Raw genomic sequence first — 23,873 nt, 5'->3', positions numbered from 1 at the left:
TGTTTTGATTTTGTTTTACTAATACAGGGACCTACGGTGGGGGATTTGGTTTCCTCAGCCTCGCTGGATTTTGTTTGAGAGTCAAGTTTCCTATGGCTCTGGCCTTCCCAGGGACCTGTAACCACAGATTCAACCCCAAGAGCTCAAAGGAGGACTGAGAGTCCCCAGAGCAGGAACAACACATTTCAATTCTTTCTAATTTATCTCTGGCCTCAGGGGCTGCTCACTTTGAACTACCTTGATAGTGACCCAAGGCTAGAACACTCCTAGGTCAGGGCCCCTGCTGGCTGTGGCCTTTCTGACGTTCATCCCAGATGCATGATCATTATCAGGCCCTGCAGCTTCTCATTGTGGGAAGAGGAATAGAAATATAGGGCATGTCGGAATAGGGGTGTTGGGAACAGTCAAGAATATCTAGCTCATTGGACTCGCCCATTTGATTAGATATAGGAACTTATGCTAGCAATCATCTGATTCTTGATGGCAAAGATGGGCATTGATAGAGTCTCAAATTGGTCAACGCCCTGCCAAACAATCTAATGATGCATTTGGAGGAATGCATCATAGCATTCCTTGCCTGGACTCTATGAAGGAAAAAATCCAGCTCCAAATTGTCCAGGCCATATAAGAAATCCCTGCCCTTTGCATTTGCCCAACTAGGGCCTTTAAAATTTATCACACCCACCTGGCACAAGACACATAAAGAGCATTTGAATTTACCAACACAGTCACAATTTTAAAATCTTATGATTCTAGTGAAGAATAAGTCATCATCAATACAGATTACAAATAGAACATTGTGATGAAGTAAACAAGAGCCTGACACCCTCAAAACGTCATTTTGTTCCATTGTAAATGTGTACTTGTCGTGTGCAGGTGAACAATAAGATTATTCCTAGGAAGCAGTAGGATTATTCAGACTTTCTGCTGGGGGATATCTGGAAAGTCTTCATGGAAAAGAGGACATTGAACTTGGGATAGATGGGAAGGATTGGTCCTCTATAGTATCGCTGGTTAGAGATGAATGAATGAAAGGAATTTTGAATGTCAAGGTATGGTTGAGTCTGGAGTACCATAAATATGTCATAGTTCCCAGGACTTCTTTAGGAATGCTGGAAAATCAATCACATTTACTAATGAAGAAAGATTTTGATTAGAGTAATTCCTCAAGGTCTTGCCTTGCCAGTGCTGGCAGCCTTTGCTTATGCTAACAAGGTAAAAGAAAGGATAAATCCAGAGTTCCTTTCAACATTCTCCTCAAACCATCTACCCAAGCATCCACCTTCTCCTTCCTTAGTAGAGAGAGTATCCTTATCATCTATCTCCTTGAGAAAAGTGAGGTGGACCCTTAGTTTGTCACCCTCACACTTACAAATTTATCTATACTGTTATTTCTCCAGCTCGTTCAAGGTTAACTACTTCCCCCAAGCTCTTTGTATCCACATCAACTGTTTCTTCTATCTCTTATACTTTTATCAACACTCACTCTATTAACTCTTCCCCAGTAGGCTATAAACTTGTTTAAGCTTCTACCATTAAAAATTTTTTCCCTAGACCCTGAAGCCCTGCCTCTATCTTTCACAGTGAAGCTCCTGGAAAGCACAGTGTATCCTTACAATTCACTTTTAACCTCACATTTATTCCTTACTGGAGTGATAATTGGGCCTCTGTCCTACCACCCTCTTCCCAGACTCCTGCCCATCCCTTGGATGTTGGTGTCCAGGTTACTGCTCTTGGCCGCTTTTGTCTTTGCTGGTGCTATTTCTGCTTTACCCAGGGATTCTCCTCCACTCCCAGGTGTCAGTTCCAGTGAAGTTACTTGTTTTAGGCATTTGGGTTGTAAAGTGTGAAAGTAAGGCAAAAATTACATAGAGTCAAAATTACCCTCAAAGAGCCATTAAAGTATGGATATTGTTTTCTGCATGCAAATCACACAGATATGTCTGATATATATGATGGAACAAAATCCATACTTTAAGAATGATTTATATTTATATAATATATATAAATTATGTAATATAGAATTGTATTTTATATTTATATAGAGAGATACATGAATTATATATATAATATTATAATATATCATACAGAATTCTCTGGGAGGAATTGAGAAACTGTTATCATGTGTTTTATTGCTGGGAATATTTCAACAAATTTATAGAGATTCCAACCTGTTAGCTCTTCCTGTTTGTCAACATCATCCTTGTCTTCTGTAGACCATTTCATTAGTTGCTTTATCTCTTCTACCTGACCTTTAATATCTTCAAATTCTTTGTGATGTCGATAAAGTCTTACCAGGTTCTTGAATAATGGTGTTGACTTCCTTGACAGTAGTGTGAAAATCCTTACAATTGTTCGCACATTCTTTTTTTAATACACATGGCCCCATACAACAAGCATGATTGCATCCATTGCTTGTGAGCATGTGCACACTGAGTGGCATATCAGCACTTAGCTTCTCTATTTAAATTATTTCTGCTTCTCTTTTTCTTTTATGCTAATGTCATCTAGTTGTCAAATAATAAATTTGAATGATGCATCTCAACTGTAGCACGAGTGTTTGTGTGTGTTTGTGTGTGTGTGTGTGTCCCATTCTGTATCTCCAGCCTTAATGTCTCCTCTGGACTCTAGAGTTGTATATCCCTTGCCTAGCTCAGTATATATTTCTGAAACAGTACTGGTTACACTTCACCATTTGGGGATCCATATCTGTGTCCTACTAGATTGAAATTGTCGTGAGGGCAGGACTTTATCGTTTTGGTTTTTATGTCCTTAATACCTGGCAAATGATATGTGCTTAATGAATTTAAACTGTCAGTCTGGAATATAATCAGACCTTCAAAATTTAGATATGTAATGGAAACTACTTTTTCTATATCAGTACAAAGGGTTAAAAATAGATAGTGAAACAGCTACTCTGAGAAAATTCTGTTCTTACTAGAAGAAAGGGAATTGGACAAGCTAATGGTAAAGCAGCATTGAATTAACTTAGCAGCCTTTGGGTTTCTCAATAGACTGCGGTTTTGTTGCCTCTCAGCATCATCTGCCTTTGTTGGATAGACAGCCTCCTACAGGGTTCCTGCCTCATAATCAAGGCCTTCAGATATTTTTGCTATTAGTGTAAACTTAAGTCTGACTTAGATAATAACAGGTAATTTTGTCATTTTTTAAAAATGTGTAATTCTTACAGAAAAAGAAGGCATTCCGAGAATTTTCTGGATTGGTTTAAATCAGCTGTACTCTGCTAGAGGCTGGGAATGGTCAGACCACAAGCCATTAAACTTTCTCAACTGGGACCCAGGTAATTGCTCCCTCTTCCACTTACTATGCATAGAGCACAAGCTTCAAAAAAAAATAAGAGCTTCCCATCCCCTGAGAGCTGGTACAAATTTCAAACCTTGACAACTCTTATTATGGTTACCTCTCCGAAGAATATTTTTTCCTACACCCTTGTGCTACCATTCTAGGCAAGCTGACCCCCAGCATGGGCAACTGAACATTTGTCCCTAATCTTTAGAGTGACCCTGCATTTTTAGAGAGGAGCAGAATGAGCCCCACTACGTGGCCCAGGAACCATTCTGTGTCCCTGAGAGGACTTGACGTGTCCATGACTGACCCATGTTGTGTTTCATCTGCAGCTTAACCCTGATATGGAAATAGTTCCTCAAACTCTTGGTGTCTTCCGCTGCAGCACCCAAATACTGACAACATAATGGTTATATTTTAATACACAAAAAAAGACCTTAAAGAAAATTTTATACTAAATAAACAAACCCTAACTCACTAACTAGCCAAAATGCCTTTTTTCCCCCTGGAAAGAAGGTTTAGATACCTTTTTAAAAAATAAAACCATAGGCTTCTGACAAATGTAGAATGTAAAAGTTAACACTAACTTCAGTACCAAAATATTCTGCATACATATAAGAAAAACAACTTAAGCACAATAAAATACCAATACATGGGGCATTTTAGTTAATGGAATTTTTTAAGTAGTAAATAAATTTTCTATTATCTCAGTAAATAAAATCTTTAAAGAGAATTTAATCTTAAAGCCTTAAATGCATGGCAGAATCATAAATCAGTATTTTTATTGTGTAGGGTAGCAAATTAAGAGCTACTGACCACAAGATACGACATGCAAGTTGGTTTGGGGCAGAGGTTTGGTTTTTGGTTTTGTTTTTTAAATTAACTACAACAGATCAGAGTATTCCTGCCCCCCTGCCCCCCCCCCCATATCCTGTATTTAAGAAGACATAGGTAAGCACATGATTATCCATTGCAGCTTAAACATTTCAATTTAGTTGAAAGTTTTAACTATTTTATGAGTCCCCATAAAAGCAGAAAATTAGGAATACAAGTTATTTTTTCTAACCACCACCCTTGCCCCCAACCTTCTTTTAACTCTTTGAAAATCCTACTGTTTAAGGTGTGCCGAGTGCACCTATAATTGACAGATCAAGCTGTGCAAGAATGGATGCCGACTCGGGTCTGTGGCAGAGTTTTTCCTGTGAGGCTCAACTGCCCTACGTCTGCAAGAAACTGTTAAATAACACAGTGGAGTTGACAGGTACCTTTCTCACTTCCTCCAGCAAAGAGGTCCCACAATTACAGTTTTGTGAAGTCAAGTAAATCCATTTCAGATACCTGTTTTCCCCTTTCCTTCACCTGATACTGCCAATGCAGGGGAGTATTTGGTTTTGAACCTGTGGTTAGATGTTATCAACTGCACATGAGTAAAGCTTTGGTTTGGTATATACCCATGAGAAGGCAGAGATATTCTAGATAGGAAATATATTTCTGTTCACAGGTGGCTCTTCTTTCTTTAGAGCAGAGTGGTTCCCCAGACCAAGAGCATCAGCTTCACCTGTACCTGTAAGAAATGCAAATTTTCAGGACCTACCCCAGATTTACTGAATCAGGAACTCTGAGGGTGGGAACCAGCAATCTGTGTTTTAAAAAGCCTTCCAGGTGATTCTGATATACACTCAAGTTTGAGGGCCACTGCTTTAAGGCCAGGTCTTACATATTACCTGCCTCCGTGGGAAGTAAAAAATGATGGACACGGGAATGTTCCCACCCCCTTCCCCACAATGCGCACCCCTTCTTTGCCCACCTCTCTCTCCTTCTTTGCCAGACTGGTTCTTTGTGTTGATAAATCAGGTAGAAAGGAGGCGTGCAGATGGACAAAATATGTACACAGGGGGGTTTGTTCCAGGGAGTTTGGGGATAAGAGAGACACAGGACAGCTGCAACTTCTGAGGTGCAGAAAAGTTTAAAAGTTTGAAAGAAAAGTCTTTGAAAGAATGGAGAAGAGAAATGCCCTACTGTCTTTCACAGCACCCACCGTATACCTGGTATTTGATTAAATCCTCACTGAATAAAAAAAACGAATACTTAAAACTGGGAGGAGAAGAGGAGGTTTTAAAATGTCTTGCTTTAAGGAATGTTGGGGGAAGAGAATAAAGCATAAAATTTCTTATCATCCAAATAGGAGCATAAAGCTATTTTTTAAGTTTAAAAAATAATAGGGGAAAATGAACATTTATCTTCCAAGTTGAGTCAAACCAGATTTAGTCCATACAATAAAAGGCATAGCAGAAAAGACAGCACAAATGAAAATAAACCAGGATGACTAATGATAGATCAAATAAATATCCTGTAGTATCAATTATTAAGTAAATCAAGATGCTTCCACATGATTGAACAGTATGCATTTATTAAAATAACTGTGCCAGCAGGAAAATACAAAAAGCAGAACAAAATCATATGCCTACCTATCATTTTAATCTTGTAAAAATATGTATTCATAGAGACAAAGACTAGAATATGAAAATAATTATTTCAAGTTCAATTATGGGTGTTTTTCCCACTGTTCTTTTACTATAATTGTAAAATATAATCATAATAATAAGTGCTATTTCAGAACCTTAAAGCTAATTGAGTTATTTTACAAGTGTGAGAAGCTGAACCTGAATTTTATCATTTAGTAAAAATCAAACTGTCCACATTTTTAAGATACTATGTTTTCTTATAACAAACATTCCAAATGGTCCGAATCCATGAAGCCTGAAAAGCCAAACTGTTTTCTAGTTCTTTTAAGAGGGGTAGGTAGAAGTATTTTGTATGGTTTATACCTTGCTCTTTTTCTCTAATCTTTCTTTACCATCACTTGAGTGAGTTTTATTATAGTCAAAACAAAGAGTCCCTCATTCCATGGACTGAAGGACTAGCAGAGGGGAGGAAAGAAGAGGTCCAGAGATGCCCTTTGCCCTTTCCCTCCAGTGATGCCATTTCTTGGGTGTGAAGTGAATAAATATTTTCTTATGTTCCTTAAATCTCTGCCTGTTCTCTGTTCAACAGTGAGCATTAATGCACATTCCTTTGCTAAGCTGACCATACATGAAAAGGAGGCTCAACTTCATAATCTCTCAAAGTCAGAGACTGGAGAGGAACCTCACAAATCCCATACCCAGGAAGAGATTTGTCAACAACTGGCTTACCCCACACTTTTCTTCTGTCTACTAGGACTAAGGGCAATCCCTCTTTAAATAGTCTGTGGCCAGCCATGTAGCACATTTGTATCACTTTAAAGTCACATTATTATCTGAATCCCTGCAGTCACTCTTATGATGTTATGTATACATTAGGCACCACAAAAATTCATGTCACTGTACCATCTGACATCACATTCTCCAGTTTTCCAGAAGCCTTACGATTCAAGAAAGAAGAATTTGCAATTCAATATTCAAGAATTTAAATATTGATTCAAAATAGATGTGTCTTTACTGGAATATAAATAGCTTCTTTTCCTCCAGATGTTTGGACATACTCAGATACCCGCTGTGATGCAGCAGACTGGCTGCCAAATAATGGATTTTGCTATCTGCTGGTAAATGAAAGTGATTCCTGGGATAAGGCACATATGAAATGCAAAACCTTCAGCAGTGACCTCATCAGCATTCATTCTTTAGCAGATGTGGAGCTGATTGTCACAAAACTCCATAATGGGGGTAAGTTTTTAAGATATCCTCTTTGAGAGGTTTAAAACATTTTAAAGTATCCCTGTTTTCAGATTCTTAGCAAGAATGAAAAGCTGATAGTTTGATCCTGTACATCAGCATTGTCTAATAGAATTTTCTGCAGTGATGGAACCATTCTATAATCTGTGCTGTCCAATTCAGTAGCCACCAGCCACTTGTGGCTTTTGAGCCCTTGAAATGTAGCTAGGGCGACTGGAGAACTGAATTTTTACTTTCATTTCATTGTAATTGATTTACAGTTTTAAATAGCCGCATGTAGCTAGCAACTACCAACCTGACAGTACAGCCATTGATTGAATAATTTCCCTCTTCTCATAAGCTAAATGCTATTTAAATTACTCCCAACACTTAAGTGATGATTGTTTCACTTTTATAATTATTTGAAAGCTGAAAAATGAAGAACAAAACACTAGAGAGCCAGTATTAAGACCTCCTCCTGGGATTCACCCATAGTAAGTACTAGATACCTATTCTGTGCCAGCTGTTTTACCTGGGAAGGCAGTATAGTCATTCCATGGCTGTGATGGACAATATCCTTATTCTAATTGGAATATCTATGACTGTATTTGTAGAGTTTCATTATTTCTCATAAAGCAAGGTTTATCTAAACCAGGTATCAGGAACATCCAGCCTACAGGTCATAGTACAGCTGTTCCACCTGTGTACCCTACCTGTATAAGTGACCTGAAACGCCCTCATCATCAGGCCTGCCTAACTTATCAATACTGTTACAGGTTAATTACGAATACCATTCACTGAATTAAAATTTTTAAAGAAAAAAAATACCATCAAGGCTCTTAACACCCCATATCAGAATGTAAAAATCAGTAGCAGTGTACATTTTGAAGTATGTAATTGAGTAACCAAACAAATAAAACATTTTTCTTTTAGATGCCAAAGAAGGAATATGGACAGGCCTTAGGAACATAAATACACCAACTCTATTTCAGTGGTCAGATGGTACTGAAGTTACTCTGACTTATTGGGATGAGAATGAGCCACATGTTCCCTACAATAAGACTCCCAACTGTGTTTCCTATTTAGGAAAGGTAGGCAACCTCCTCAAGTTTATTTATATCCTTATTTTTATACCTGAAAATCTAATAATAATAATAAGATGACTTTGGTTGGGATATTTGTGTTTAAGCTGGGAAAGAAAATAAAAGGTAATAGCACTGTAGACTGTCTTTCCAGTAGCTGCTGAAAAAAGGTAAATAAAGCAATTACTAAAGAAGCAATCCAATTCCTGTCTGAAGAGTATCTTCTCTGGTGTGAAACAGATCAAGAGAATCCCTTTAGAGCTCAGATTCTTGTGCCAGATTGCTTCTGATAAGCTGCTTTCTCTCAGTACCACCAGTGTGATATTAGCAGGTAGCCACAATTTAACCTGGAAAATCCCATCTTCTCATGTTCAGATCAAAGTAAGCCAACTTTGAGAATTGAAAAACTAGTTCCGTTAAAAAATTAGGTCTGACTTTGTTCAGAGAATATCTTACTCCTATAGAATGCATAAATGTTTATTGAGCATGCTTCAGTAAACATGCTCAATAAAGCATGCTTTGAACTTTCAGAAGAGTCCAAAATAAACTATTGAGCCGAAGGGACATATGTATCTCTATATTTTTGTTTGTAGCACTTTCCTGTGGACTCCTAATTGTTTGGGAGGCCAGTTGTGTCACTCAAACTTCTAGAGAGACTTAAGTGGAAGCAATAAATGGTAGGGCTATTTAGAAGTGTTTCAATAGTAAAGATGTTTTTAGAAAGATGTAAAGCTGAATTTAGAAGGGTGTCACATTTAATGCTCTATTTAAAAGGATACACAGGATATCTTTAAAAGAGTATCAAAGATAGAAATGAGGTCCCATAGGCCAGAGTGAACTGATGGCTTATCTAGACAGCTTCCAATGTTCAAAACTGACCCGTATCACGATTGACTTACTAAAATTTAATTCAAAGAAAGCAGAGTGACTTAAGCAAAATTAATGTTAAGTAGCATATTTGAAAGATAGAACTTTGACGTCTAGACTGAAGTAGAGTTGGCAGAAACTTTTGATTCTAAAATTCTTAGGGTGTAGCTATTCTAATCACCATCATCATCTTACATATGAGGAAACTCAGACAGGGAGATTAGGTGACCTGCCCCAGAGTTTTTTTTGTTTGTTTGTTTTTTTAACATCTTTATTGGAGTATAATTGCTTTACAATGGTGTGTTAGTTTCTGCTGTATAACAAAGTGAATCAGCTATACATATACATATATCCCCATATCTCCTCCCTCTTGCGTCTCCCTCCCACCCTCCCTATCTCACCCCTCTAGGTGGTCACAAAGCACCCAGCTGATCTCCCTGTGCTATGTGGCTGCTTCCCACCAGCTATCTATTTTACATTTGGTAGTGTATATATGTCCATACCACTCTCTCACTTCATCCCAGCTTACCCCTACCTCTCCCTGTGTCCTCAAGTCCATTCTCTACATCTGCATCTTTATTCCTGTCCTGCCTCTAGGTTCTTCAGAACCTTTTTTTTTTTTTTAGATTCCATATATATATATGTTAGCATACGGTATTTGTTTTTCTCTTTCTGACTTACTTCACTCTGTATGACAGTCTCTAGGTCCATCCACCTCACTACAAATAACTCAATTTCGTTTCTTTTAATGGCTGAGTGATATTCCATCGTATATATGTGCCACATCTTCTTTATCCATTCATCTGTCAGTGGACACTTAGGTTGCTTCCATGTCCTGGCTATTGTTGCCCCAAAGTTTTTTAACCTGTGGACAAACTTTGGCTGTGTCATATGGAAGAAGACTAGAACTCTGGCAACTCTGTGGGCTGGGTTCTTCTCTCTTCAACTTCTGTATAGTGTCCTTTGGTGGTTTTATTGTCACACTTATAAGAAAATGAAATTCATCCCCACTGTGACCTTCAGGTGATGCCGAGGTAACAGGCTTCCAGGTTTGTCGGGTAGCATTTTCTAAGAGCATGTTCTCAGATTCAATCATTCATTTATATTCATTTTCTCCCCCTCCCTTTCCTCCTTCCCCTCCTCCCCCTCTCCCTCCCTGATAGTTGTGGGAAGAAACTATCTGGATTTAAGATAAGAGTTCAATTCTAAATATGTGGCAAATAATTTCTCTTGTGGGAAAAATTATTTTCTGTTTTTTAAAAGCTAGGTCAGTGGAAGGTCCAATCATGTGAAGAGAAACTGAAATATGTATGTAAGAAAAAGGGAGAAAAATTGAATGATACAAGATCTGATAAGATGTGTCCTCCAGATGAGGTATGTAAAACCCCTGTGGAAATTTTTCTAAGCAATATTATACCTTCTTGGTCAGATATGGTAGTTGAGACTTAAATACTTTAGACTTGGAAAATAGAAGAAATTACTAGGTTCCGTTCATTTATACATTAGAGCAAGCCAGAAGGTGGTGAATCATAGATATCGGCACTCTTACAGAAGAAAAAAGAGTTATAGGAAAAATAATTATCTATTCATGAATTTCTATAAAAATGTATATGATTATATCCTCAATGCTGATTTTTTACTTCTCTTACTCGTATTATTCTTATTCAAAAATAATTGAACTAACAACTGTTATACTCTTATGATGAGCTAGGCATTAGGGGTAAAGAAAGTTAAGACATTCCTTCTGTCTGACACAGGCTCACAGGCTTATGGAGGTTTTCTATGAAATTGTATCCCACTCTCATCATGTGTTTAAATTCCCTGTCCATGTCCTTAATTTCCCTTAGTTGTAAGTTGTTACTTATGAAACGGAAACTTGCTTGTTATCAAGCAGAAGACAGTGTGATATTTTTCCTCTGATTTAGGGCTGGAAGAGACATGGAGAAGCCTGTTACAAGATTTACAAGGATGAGGTCCCCTTTGGAACCAACTGCAATCTGACTGTAACTAGCAGGTGTGAACTTTTAACTCTGGGTTCCTTTGCTAAATAATCTTCCTAAAAAAAAGTGCGTCTTCAATTTATATAGTATTTCAGTCACTGTAAAAAACACCTACTAATTTGACTCTCATTTTGTAGATTTGAGCAAGAATACCTGAATGATATGATTAAAAAGTATACTAAGTCTCCAGAAAAATACTTCTGGACTGGCCTGAGAGATGCAGATGCAAGTGGAGAGTATAGTTGGGGAAGTGCTGGTGGAATAAAGCGGGCTGTAACCTTTTCCAACTGGAATTTTCTTGAGCCAGGTGAGTGCCTTAGCCTTGAAAGCAGTAGAATACAGTGACTTGTAAGAGGCAGCATTCCTCCCAAATCTGTTCTTCACATACCTTTGAAATATGAAGGAGGTGATGATCTTCAGGACTAGAGTCTATCTATGGAACCATAAATAGAAGCAGCGACTATGTCTTCCCTATGAAATCCTCAGCAATTACCCAAAAAAAGCTAGAAAACTCAGTTCTCAGATACCACCATCTACTGGCACAGAGCTAGAAGCATCAGTGTGAGTTTGTTATCTTTTCCATGTAGTCTCAAACAGAACCTAGGAGCTTCATTGTGGAGCACTTTACATTTTCACCTCTCTGCTTCTTAACTTCTTTCTCCAAAATTGAATGTGTTTATTTTATTATTCTCAGTGGGTGAGAATTAGGAGGCAATGTACTATAGGTATTATTTATTCTGAAAGGTAGTTTATCCTTCTTTAGCCTAAAGCATTGACCATAATTAGCCATAGAATCAGAACATTTGAGCCAGAAAAGGCCTCGGAAGGCCCTTCTGATTTTAGAGTTGAGAAAACAGAGGCTTAGAAAGGTGACTTACTTGACGAAGGTTACCTGGTTATTGAATTGCTAAAATCCAGATCTGATTTCTAATTCAATGCTTTTTAGAGGACTTTGGCTTTTTATGAGACAGCATTCGACTTTTCTTCCTTTGAGTTATTTATATTTTCTTATGTTTGTGTAATGGAATCATGAAGACCATTTTTATAACAGAAATTGGTACATGTGAATGTGTAGTTAAACACAATATTTGAAATACATGATCATCAATATAAATATGAGCGGTATTGATAATAACAAGGTCATCTTTTTCCTTGTAGAAGATGGAGAATGCAGATGCTAATCCTGGTTAAATTTCATCTTAAATTAGAATGTTCTAAAATACAAAATACATGATTTCTTTTATAGACACTCAGACATTTTAGAGTCAGTGTCACATTCTTCATGGATAAGCCTCAGTGGTTGGGGGCAGGGGTGCTTAGGAAGTAGCTGTAATAGCTATTCTCTCAGTCTGTAGCCGGAAAGACTGCCTTTAAGTCCTCTTTACCATTATTACTCCCAGATTCAGCCAGTTTGGTTTGCATTGGGCAAGCCATGGATAGGGGGTAGAATAAGAGAAAAGAGCACACCCATCCAGGGTAACACAGCATTATTTTTCCCAGTTCCTTGTTCCTCTTGCTGTCCTTGTATAATGAGACGTGAGACCGTATGGCTTCTCTGTGTGATGGAATGGAAGTTGTCCTTATTACTTTGCAATGTGTGTTCTTCTTGTCCTCTGCGCATTTGCAGCAGTGTGATGTAATGGGAAAGGGAGCATGGCATTTTGCCAGACAAATCTGGGTTCAAGTTCTGACTCCACCACTCACTAACTATGATTGTGGGCAAGTCACTAATTCTTCATCTGGAAATGGATCTGACAATACAAACTATCTTTTAATGTTGTAGTGAGTAAATAAAATTCTGGCTGCCATAAAATAAATAGTAAACAAATGTATATTACCACACACCTCCTTTTACCTTTATTGTACCAGCTCTTCCTTTGGATCTGAATCTGAGAGTGTTGTTTTGAGGTTTACTAAGTTGCTTAAAAACTCTTGAAAGCTGTTAGGTGAATATGAACGATTTAGACTGTTCTGAGCATCATAGTGGTTTAGGGTACAGCTCTACACACACACCACCTAGATTCCAATTCTGGATCAGAAACTTTCTCACATGTGACCTTGGACAAATCACTAATCCTCACTGTACCTCAGTGTGACAGTAGAATCCACTCTATGTGAGGATCAATTCACTTAATCCTCTTAGAATAGTACCTGGCAAGTAGTAAACACTTCTCTGTATTACTGTCATCATTATTATTGTGAACAACACATTTATTTCCTCCATTTTCTTTCCTATTCTCTCTCCCCACTTTGAATCAAATAAATGTGTAGGCACTAGAAAATGTTTGGGCTTTAATTTTATAATGTTTTTAAAAAATATTTATTTGGGCTTCCCTGGTGGCGCAGTGGTTGAGAATCTGCCTGCTAATGCAGGGGACACTGGTTCAAGCCCTGGTCTGGGAGGATCCCACATGCCACGGAGCAACTGGGCCCGTGAGCCACAACTACTGAGCCTGTGCGTCTGGAGCCTGTGCTCCGCAACAAGAGAGGCCACGATAGTGAGAGGCCTGCGCACGGTGATGAAGAGTGGCCCCCACTTGCCGCAACTAGAGAAAACCCATGCACAGAGACGAAGACCCAACACAGCCAAAAATAAATAAATAAACAAATGTGGGGTTTAGGAAAAAAAAAGAAAAAAAAACCTTAAAAAAAATTTATTTTATTTTTTGGCTGCGTCGGGCCTTAGTTGCAGCACCTGGGATCTTCATTGTGGCATGCGGGATCATTGTTGTGGTGCACTGGGTTCTCTCTAGTTGTGGCATGCAGGCTTCTCCTTAGTTGTGGCTCACGTGCTCAGTAGTTGCGGTGCGCGGTCTTAGTTGTCCCGCAGCATGTGGGATCTTAGTTCCCTGACCAGGGATCGAACCCGCATCCCCTGCATTGGAAGGTGGATTCTTAACCACTGGACCACCAGGGAAGTCACTTTAATGTTATTTTTAATTAAACTTTTCCGTTCAACCCCAGCTTCTCCAGGAGGATGTGTGGCTATGGCTACGGGAAAGTTTCTTGGAAAGTGGGAGGTAAAAGACTGCAGAAGCTTCAGAGCACTTTCAATTTGCAAGAAAATAAGCGAGCCCCCTGAGCCTAAAGAAGCAGTCCCCAAGCCTGAAGACCCCTGTCCTGAAGGCTGGCATAGTTTCCCCTCAGGTCTTTCTTGTTATAAGGTAAAGTAATATTCTCATTCAATCCCTCAATGAAGCTCTCTGTCTACTATCCTAGTCCATGTCTTTGTCCAAACTGTGCTCCTTCCCAGACATATACATCACCTACTGAAGTGTTTGGGAGCACAGAGTCCTTGTCAGGGTATCATTGAACCTCTGGTGTCAGATGACTCATTCCCGTATAAACTCATGTGCTACCCAAAAGAGCAGGGCCAGAGCCAGAACTGGCTCTTTCCTAGGGTTCTTTTGTTTTGGGAAATTGGGTGAGCTGCATGCCATGCTAATACTTTGCTTATGATTCTCATATCCCTTTAATTATTGTTGTCAAGGGAAGAGTTCTGTCACTTCTTACAAGTCAAAAATTTTACTTTAGGGTCCGTGTCAGTCTGGCCTCTAGTTGACACTTTCAGCAGGACCTGTCTGTGTCACAGTATATGGGCCTTTACCTATGTCTTTATTACACTTCTAAGAGTCCATTTCAGGGACCCACACATTTGACTGTAATCGACTTTGAAATTATGAATACTTTATGATTATACCAGGAAACAAATTAACATTATATTTTGTTAAGCTATTTCATATAGAAAGAATTGTAAGAAAGAGGAACTGGGAAGAAGCTGAGAGATTCTGCCAAGCACTTGGAGGACACCTTCCTAGCTTCAGTCATATGGATGAAATAAAGAAATTTCTTCACTTTCTAACAGACCAGTTCAGGTAATACTTTTAGAATGAGATCTTCTCTGTTAAATTTGATGTCCTCTAGATATTCAGAATTGACATGTTTTATTATCTAAAAGGATTATTCAGTACTTTAACAGTCATTCAACATCAAACATTTTTATGTGCAAGATGCTATGAGGGATTCAGAGATGAAGGAGACAGAGTCCCCACCCTTTGTGTAGTGTAATAATGTCCAGCAGTGGGGATAAGAAAAGTAGGGTGGAAAAATCTAGAACATGAGTAAGAAGAGGCCATGGGAATTTAGAGGAGGGAGGAAGTGTTTCTGGGAGGTATAATTGGGGGAAATGTTATGAAGAAGGATAGTTCTTAGGAAGTAAGGTAATATTTGAAAGTTAAGGTGGGAGAAAAAGCCAGGGAAAGCAGAACATAAGCAAAGGAACTGAGACTAGAATATACAGATATGGTGAAAGAGAAATGAGCCATAGAACTTAGCTAGAAAATGGAATTTGGGTATAAAATTAGAACACCCTTTCTTGCCAGGGAAGGAGTTTAATATTAAGTCAATAGGCAAAAAACAAACAAAAACAAAGTGTGTGTGTGGGGGGGGGGGGAGAGAGAGAGAGAGAGAGAAACAGACAGACAGACAGACATGGTAGGTAGATGCAGAACAATTAATTATAAGGCTATTACAGCCCAGCTGGTAGAAAACTACATTGAAGAAGGGCAGTAAGATGGGACAGTAAGGAAGTGATCAGAGATGTAACAAAGATGGAGTCAATAAGCCACTGTGATTTTGATGTTATGGAGAAGGAGGATTCCTGAACGGTTTTCTTGATGTCCTTAAAGATAATGTGGAGAAATGTGGGCCAGGTGTTGCTGCCATAGAGGGAACTTTTTCTGAAGCTTTGGGGACAATCATAGGTATGAGGGGCTTCTACTTCACAATTTATTTTTCCCCTCACTGTTTTTTGGTTTTCTTTTTTACGAGAATGAACTTTAAAATTTATTTATTTATTTATTTTTGGCTGTGTCGGGTCTTAGTTGCAGCATGCGGGATCTTTCATTGCAGCACACGGGCTCTTCGTTGCAGTGCACAGGCTTCTCTCCAGTTGTGGTGCACAGGCTCCAGAGAGCGTGGGCACAGTAGTTGCGGCGCACAGGCTCTGTAGTTGTGGTGTGCAGGCTCCAGAGAGCGTGGGCTCAGTAGTTGCGGCGCACAGGCTCTGTAGTTGTGGCGTGCAGGCTCCAGAGTGTGGGGGCTCAGTAGTTGCAGCGCGAGGGCTTAGTTGCCCCGTGGCATGTGGGATCTTATTTCCTGGACCAGGGATCAAACCTGCGTCCCCTGCATTGGAAGGCGGATTCTTAGCCACTGGACCACAAGGGAAGTCCCTCCCCTCACTTTTTGAATCAAAAAGAAGACCAGAACTTGTAAATCAAGGATTCAGGGTATACCAGGCAAAATTATGGAAAAGAAATCACCACCTGGACACATCCTAGTGAATACTTTCCTGATCATTTTGACTCAAAAAAACAAAGACTTCAAAGAAAAATAGCAAAAATAAAACAGGTACCAAAACACAATCCAGCTAGCCTTCTTCTCTAGGACATTAAATATAAGAAGGCATTTTAAAAACTGACATCTAAAGAGTTTTGAACTGGAAAATGTGGGCAATGTGTTGATCTTAGTTCCCAGTTGTGTGGTTTTTCATTTGTGAAGATAGTAATTGATAATGCTCCCTACTTGAAAAAAATTTCAGACATATTCCAGTTGAGAGATGAATAAAAATCAAAACACATGAACAGGTATTTTGTTGTTAAAGAATTAGAAGGAAGAATACATAACATAAAAACATAGCCCCAGTCTAAATAATGCAATATATGTAATTATAAAATTACCCTAAATTATCCTAAATTTACAATGTAATTATCCTAAATTCTGAAAGAGAAACAAGAATATTTTAATAAAACCAGGTGTTAACTCTGGTTAATACCAGAGTTTATAACTCTGTTTATAAATAAAAACTGAGATGTAAAGAGATAAAATGGTTGTGAAAACTGAAAGTATAATAAATTCTTCATTTTACCTGGAAATCATATTTAGAAACACAGTTTGTATTTTTTTTTAACTGTAAAGAGATGTTCATCTACTGAATATGTAATGAGTGGGGAAAAAAAGGCCCATAGAGCAAATTATAAAGCAATAAAATAACAAAGCATAAAGTCCAGCATAAAGAAGATGGCAGAAGACCAAATGTATCCACTATCAGTTATGTTTAAGTCCAAGTTTGAAAATGTGTTGGTAATGAAACCCAACTCTATGCTGTTGAAAGATACCTAAAACAAATCTTGCCAATTAGTACCTTTCCAGCCCAAGGAGTATTATGTTCCTTTCCTGGAAGGAAGGGACCACAAAGTGTTTCAGAATCAAAACATTTTGATAAAATCCATATTTTTTGACACTCCTTTTAAAATTAAAACAACTGGCAACATTTTCATATTGCAGCAATAATTAGTGCTGATTAGCCAATGGCCCACCAAAATGTGGCATCACTCTCCAATTTGTTATGGTCTCCAATTTATTACTCCTTGGCCACTTCACTTATGTTATTTTATTTCTTTATAATTTGCTGTATGGGCCTTATTCACCCAAGTAGCATTGAGTTAATAATCACACACTTAATGCAAAAATTAGAATAGGAAAATTAAAATAATGGGCAAAATTATATTGTGTAAATGTGAATGAAAAAGCTACAGTTGTAGTATTAATATTAGATAAAATACAATTGAAGTAAAAAGACATTAAATGGGAAAATGAGATCTTATTATTGATTAAAGGTACTATTGGGCTTCCCTGGTGGCGCAGTGGTTGAGAGTCCGCCTGCTGATGCAGGGGACATGGGTTCATGCCCCGGTCCGGGAAGATGCCACATGCCGCAGAGCAGCTGGGCCCGTGAGCCATGGCCGCTGAGCCTGCGCGTCTGGAGCCTGTGCTCCACAACGGGAGAGGCCACAACAGTGAGAGGCCTGAATACTGCAAAAAAAAAAAAAAAAAAAAAAAAGTACTATCTACAGTGAAGTTATAATAGTCAAGAACCTTTACACACTTAAAAGGTATCAAAATGCATAAAGCAAAAATATTAATTATATTGCTAAAATTTTTCAATAAAAAATAGTAATGAGAGACTCTAACACTCATCTCATTTATCGACGAATGAGACAGGCAAAATAGAAATAACATAGAACATATGAATAGTATAATTAAGGTTGATTTAATAATATCCTCTTTATTTATAGATTAAAAAGTCTGTATATACTTCCTCTTCAAGCTCTTTGCCTGGATCACTTAAAATAATGGATCTATTAAGCTAAAAAAAAAAAAAAAACCCTAACATTTCAAAGTGGTAAAATTATACAAGTTACGTTAGAAGTGAAATCAAATCCCCTTCACCTAAAAATTCAGTGTTTTTAAAAATATTTTTATTGGAGTATAGTTGATTTACAATGTTGTGTTAGTTTCAGGTGTACAACGAAGTGAATCAGTTATACGTATACATATATCCACTCTTTTTTAGATTCTTTTCCCAAATAGGTCATTACAGAGTATTGAGTAGAGTTCCCTGTGTTATACAGTACATCCTTATTAGTTATCCATTTTATATATAGTAGTGTGTATGTATCAATCCCAGTTCCCAATTTATTCCTTCCCCCACCCTTTCCCCCCTGGTAACCATAAGTTTATTTTCTACATTTGTGACTCTTATTTACAAAATAAACATTCAGTGTTTTTAAGAACTCTTTTGGCAAGTAAATCAAAACTGTATAGATGATAATAAAAACACTCATTCTGAAATTCATGAGACATAACCAAAGCTATAGCTGGAGGTACATTAATAGCTTTAAGGGCTTTAATTATTAAACAAAAATAATGAAAATAAGCATTCAGCTAAAAGTGAAAATATTTATCAACATAAATAAAAGGAAACCAAAAGAAAGAACCTAATAAAGATAAAAGTGAAATGAATGAATTAGAAACTAGAAAAGCAGTAGAACTGACAAATCCTAGAATTTTATCTCTAGAAATAAAACTACAAAACAGGGGAAAAATATCTACTGATGACTAAACCATGAAAACAAAAAAGAAAACAGATACTTAAAATGAAACCTAAGTAAGAGATTATAAAATTCTTTTAATGGAGAATTTTTTTAATTGGTAAGAATCCTATGCATAATTCTATGTTATTATAATGAAATTATTAAAGTGAACAATATCTAGGGAAATATAAATTAGTATATAATTGATTTAATAAGTGGAAACCCAGTAATCCAATAGCCATGGAAAAAATGGAAAAAGTTAACAAAGAATTTCTTCCAAGAAAAAGATAAGAACTACATATCTGGTTTTATATGTGAACTCCTTCATATTTTAAAAAATAGATCATTACCACGTATTTCAGTAGTACAACCAAGAGATTGTATTCCATTACATAGAAACTGGTGTAAGCATTCAGTTCATTTCACAAATAGTCTAATTCTGATATCCCAACCTGTCAAAGATAGCACAAAGAATTATAGACCAACCTCATATCTAGACTTGAAAAAGTAAATACTAACAAGGGGTACAATAAAAAACACAGATATACTGCTTATTGCGTGCCAGATAATGTCCTAAGTATTTTCTACTAACTAATCCTTACAACGGCCTATGAGGTAGGTTACTATGCCCATTTTATCTAAATGGGGATATGGAGACACAGAGAAGTAAAACAACTTGCCCAAGGTTATATAGTTAGTAAATAAAGGATCCAATATATGAACCCATTAAAGCCCACTTTCTTAACCGACTGTGTTATAGTACCTCAAAATAACATGCCTTGATCGTGTAGGATTTCTTCCAAGAGTACAAGGTTGGGCCAGTATTAGGAACTCTATATATCTAGACAAATACGTGATCATCTTAATAGGTGCTGAAAATGCATCTGGTAAAATTCACTATTCATTCCTGGTTTTATATATAAATATATACTCAGCATATTTAATTAATATAATTAACACATAATTTCTTATTAAATTAAAAATAGAAGTGTAGTTCAACCAATAACCATATGACACAATGATCAAACATTAAATGCATTTCCATGAAAGTCAGAAAAAAGGTAAAATGCCTAGTATCATCACTTTTGTTGATCTTTGTTTGGAATTTATCCCCTGTTCATTAAGATTTAAAAAAAAATTACAACATGCAAGTATTTGTAATGTATTAAGTGGGAAGAAAGGCAAATTATAAAAGGGTAGAAGATATACTATTTACATCAAAAAATAGACTGCAAAAATACGTCAGAAAAGATCATCGTTGTTACCTCTGGAAGATAGATTTTGAATGTGTGTTTAATGTTTGAACATTTTTCCACATTTTCCAGATTTGCATTAATATGCTAACGATTGTATTTTCTTCATTAAAGCAAGTAAAGTCTCACTACAGTGTGCTTGGAATCTGATGAAAAATACAATACATGTGTTCCATAAATAATCATTTATTAAGCATCTGTTGTATAATTTCTAGTACTTTAAACTTCATTTTTTAGCGTTAGAAATTAATATACAAAATTTCATTGCACACTAAGCTAATTTGAATATACAAACTCTTAAGTTTCTTTTGAGGTGTTTCTTAGCTACTGCCCACAACCTTGAGAGTAGAGTATAATGAATGCAATATTCAGACCGAATCTTTCCAGACATACATTTATTAAACAGTCATTGAAGCAGGCAAAAAACATGTTATATAACCTGTCTAGTAAGCTTACAACATCCCAGTAGTCTGTCCTTTTAGGTTCCAGTGACCATCTTGCGTGGAAGGCTCATTTGAGGTAAATGTGACAATGTTCCAGAAGCAGGATTCTTCTGTTCCCACTATAGTTGGCATCAGGCAGTCCCAGTCACCTGACCCAATGACTGGACATGGGACCATTAAAAGATCAGGCCCCAGGGCTTCCCTGGTTGCGCAGTGGTTAAGAATCCGCCTGCCAATGCATGGGACATGGGCTTGAGCCCTGGTGCAGGAAGATCCCACATGCCGCGGAGCAACTAAGCCCGTGCGCTATAACTACTGAGCCTGTGCTCTAGAGCCCTCAAGCCACAACTACTGAGCCTGCGCTCTAGAGCCCATGCTCCACAACAAGAGAAGCCCCCGCAGTGAGAAGCTCGTGTGCTGCCACGAAGAGTAACCCCCGCTCGCCGCAACTAGAGAAAGCCCGCGCGCAGCAACAAAGACCCAATGCAGCCAAAAATAAATAAATTAAAATAAATAAATTTTTTTTAAAAAGAGGGATCAGGCCGCAGATCCATTTCCAGTGGTACAGGATACCAGCCTCACCGGATTCTAATACCCTTTCATGAAGAGTGAGAGTGTCCCTAAGTATTTTTAGCTATTCCTCGTATCTTCAGTTTTACCAGTGAGTGCCCGTTTCTAAGATCATGCTGATTAACAAGCTTCTAAGTTTGCTGATATTAACCTATTTCTGACATTTACTCTGCTAACAACCAAAGTATCAAGTACGACTTTTGGACTGCAGACTCCCTTGTGGTGGCTGCCTCTGGAACATAACTTTTCTAATACCCTGCTGACCCTCCCTGAAGAGAGAATTTCAGCCGGGCAGCTTGCTAGCCCCTAGATCTCAAGCTTGACACACACAATATCATACTGTCTAAGCTAAAGTATTTTTAAGGAAAATACTGACATAAACAAACTGGGTTTTGAATCAAGTTCCTAACCCAGCAAGAGGTTAGGAACCTTTAAGTGGTTCAGGGAGCCATGGATAAGTGCTAAGCAATGAGGTTGTGGATACAGTCAGCCCTCCATATCTACACATTTCACATCTGCAGATTCAATCAACTTCAGATCGAAAATATTTGAAAAAAATTCTGGAAAGTTCCAAAAAACAAAACTTGAATTTGCCTCATGTTGGCAACTATTTACGTAGTATTTACACTGTTTTAGGTATAATAAGTAATCTAAAAATAAAGTATACAGGAGGACATGTTTAGGTTACGTGCAAATACTGCATCATTTTATATAAGGGACTTGAGCATCTTTGGATTTTGGTATGAGGGAGGTCCTGGAACCAATCCCCTGTGGATACCAAGCGGCAACTGTATTTGTGGGAATCAGTTGATGAAAAATGGAATATCATCTATGATATAAATGACCATTAAGAGCTTCTATATACAGAACAAATTACACTAGAAAACAAAAGTCTGAGAGGTAATTAAGGACTCTTTCTTGATTTTTTAATTTCTAATCACACTTGATGAGTTCTCCCCCTCAATTAAAAATTAATACAGGTTCATTATGTAAAATTGGGGAATGTAAAAAATGATAATGAAGAAAATTAAAATCACCTCAAATCCTAGCTCCTAGTTATAAACATAGTTAACATTTTGTGTAAATCTTTTCCATTTTCTTCTATTCCTATCATATAGTTAATTTTCTACAGAATATACAATGTTTAGGTTTTTTTCTGATCACAGAGGAAATGTATATTGAATTTAGAAAACAGAAGAGCACAAAGGAAAAACACATCACTGTAATCCCTTCACTCATAGGGACTATATTTTATTTGTACTCATCCTAGCAGCTAATATAGTACCATGTATTAAGCAGACTATAACGTCTGCTTAATACGTGCTCCATTAATAGATCATTTGCCCATGCTATATTTAGACAACATATTCTAAAATTTATTCAATATTATAAACATGGCTTGAAGGGAAGAAAGGAAGCCAGCCCATTTATATCAGAAAATGATTCTAAAGCTTATTCCTTGAACACCCTAGCTTTTTATTGCAGGGATTGACCTTTCTCAGCAAGACGTCCATTGCCCAAATTGTGTTTTGCCTGCCAAGGAATAAGGTCAGATTGCCGCTCTACTTCTTACAATCTAAGTTCCATGTCTCTGTATTTCAATGAAAAGGGTTCATGGTGCACCAGATCATTAAGGCTCTAAAATCTTTGCAACTCTTAACAGCAGCCCACCAGGGAAAGCCATTGTAGAACAAAAGTAGTTTTAGGATTAGGGAAGAAAGCCTTGTTTGCAGTGCGATTGCTGCTGTGTGCACTACCTCCAGTGATGTGGCATGAGTGGATTTGGATATAAATCTAAGGCTTTGCAGACTAAGCGCCCTCATCAAATAGTGTTTATTGGGGGTTATGGTTGAGGTGCTGTTTTCCTTAGGAACCAGATGCAGCAGGAAATTTGATTGAGAGTAGAAATTTTAACGCAAATACACAAAGTAACCTTTCATGCAATGTCTTCTTAACCTCATAGCCTTAAAACCATATACTTAGAGTTTGGAGCAGAAGAAATTTATATACAGAGGGAAGTTTTCAGTTTGATTTAATTCATCAGTTATGATCCATTTCTTCCCACAAATTTTTTTTCTTCCCTCGAATTTTTGAAAATCCACATTAGAGGTGTGCAACAATTAATGTGATTTCCAATTTCTTCTTCTCTTTACCTACAGACAAATCAGGCCAAACCAGGAAGAAGTTACAAATGAGGAAATATTTTCCACCTCTTACCACACACAAAAAAAAAACCCCACAAGTAGCTACTATTTACTATATTTATAACCGACTAATAAATCTCTTGAAATGGAAGCTGAAAACTGTAAAGGTCTGGGTTGCAATGAAGTTCAGTCTCAGAAAGTAGTGAAGATGAGAAGCTTTGGACAACGGGACAAACTTCTCTCTAGGAAACTGTTCTCTGAGATGCAGCAGAGGAGGCAGAAATGGGCTTGAAAGCAGAGGTTTCTAAGGGAAGATGGGGAGCTAAGAGCAGACTGAGTGGAAATGGTGGGGACAGACCCCTAAAGAAGCTTTCTGTGGGAGCTGCCTATAGAGTAAATGCAGATGGCAAATGATCTTTGATCATCTTCCAGTCGTACTGTTGGTTGTGCAAAGAAGATAAAATATCTAATGCTTACTTTAGGGAAACACAAAATTCCACACAAATTCTCCAGGCCCAAATACATAATCTACAAAAATTAGAAGGAAATGAAGTTTGAGGAAGCAAACTTGACCTCCTCTTT

General features: G+C 37.5%; 1 protein-coding gene across 2 annotated transcripts in view; it reads left to right on the top strand.

The window, feature by feature from the left end:
* The window catches only part of LOC307057309 (CD302 antigen), a gene marked incomplete at both ends in the record, with an annotated part of 126,404 nt that overhangs the window by 18,449 nt on the left and 84,082 nt on the right, over positions 1-23,873 (top strand). For both annotated transcript variants that reach the window (XM_079710468.1, XM_079710469.1), the window contains 9 exons: positions 3,191-3,301; positions 4,427-4,567; positions 6,816-7,010; positions 7,932-8,089; positions 10,211-10,321; positions 10,873-10,961; positions 11,085-11,254; positions 13,912-14,111; positions 14,680-14,822. In XM_079710468.1, the coding sequence (XP_079566594.1) occupies positions 3,191-3,301; positions 4,427-4,567; positions 6,816-7,010; positions 7,932-8,089; positions 10,211-10,321; positions 10,873-10,961; positions 11,085-11,254; positions 13,912-14,111; positions 14,680-14,822 (1,318 nt within the window). The remainder of the gene's footprint in view (positions 1-3,190; positions 3,302-4,426; positions 4,568-6,815; positions 7,011-7,931; positions 8,090-10,210; positions 10,322-10,872; positions 10,962-11,084; positions 11,255-13,911; positions 14,112-14,679; positions 14,823-23,873) is intronic.

The sequence above is a fragment of the Hyperoodon ampullatus genome (genome assembly GCF_949752795.1).
Source record: "Hyperoodon ampullatus genome assembly, chromosome: 8".
Taxonomy (NCBI): domain Eukaryota; kingdom Metazoa; phylum Chordata; class Mammalia; order Artiodactyla; family Ziphiidae; genus Hyperoodon; species Hyperoodon ampullatus.
This window is presented reverse-complemented; position numbering and strand designations above follow the sequence as displayed.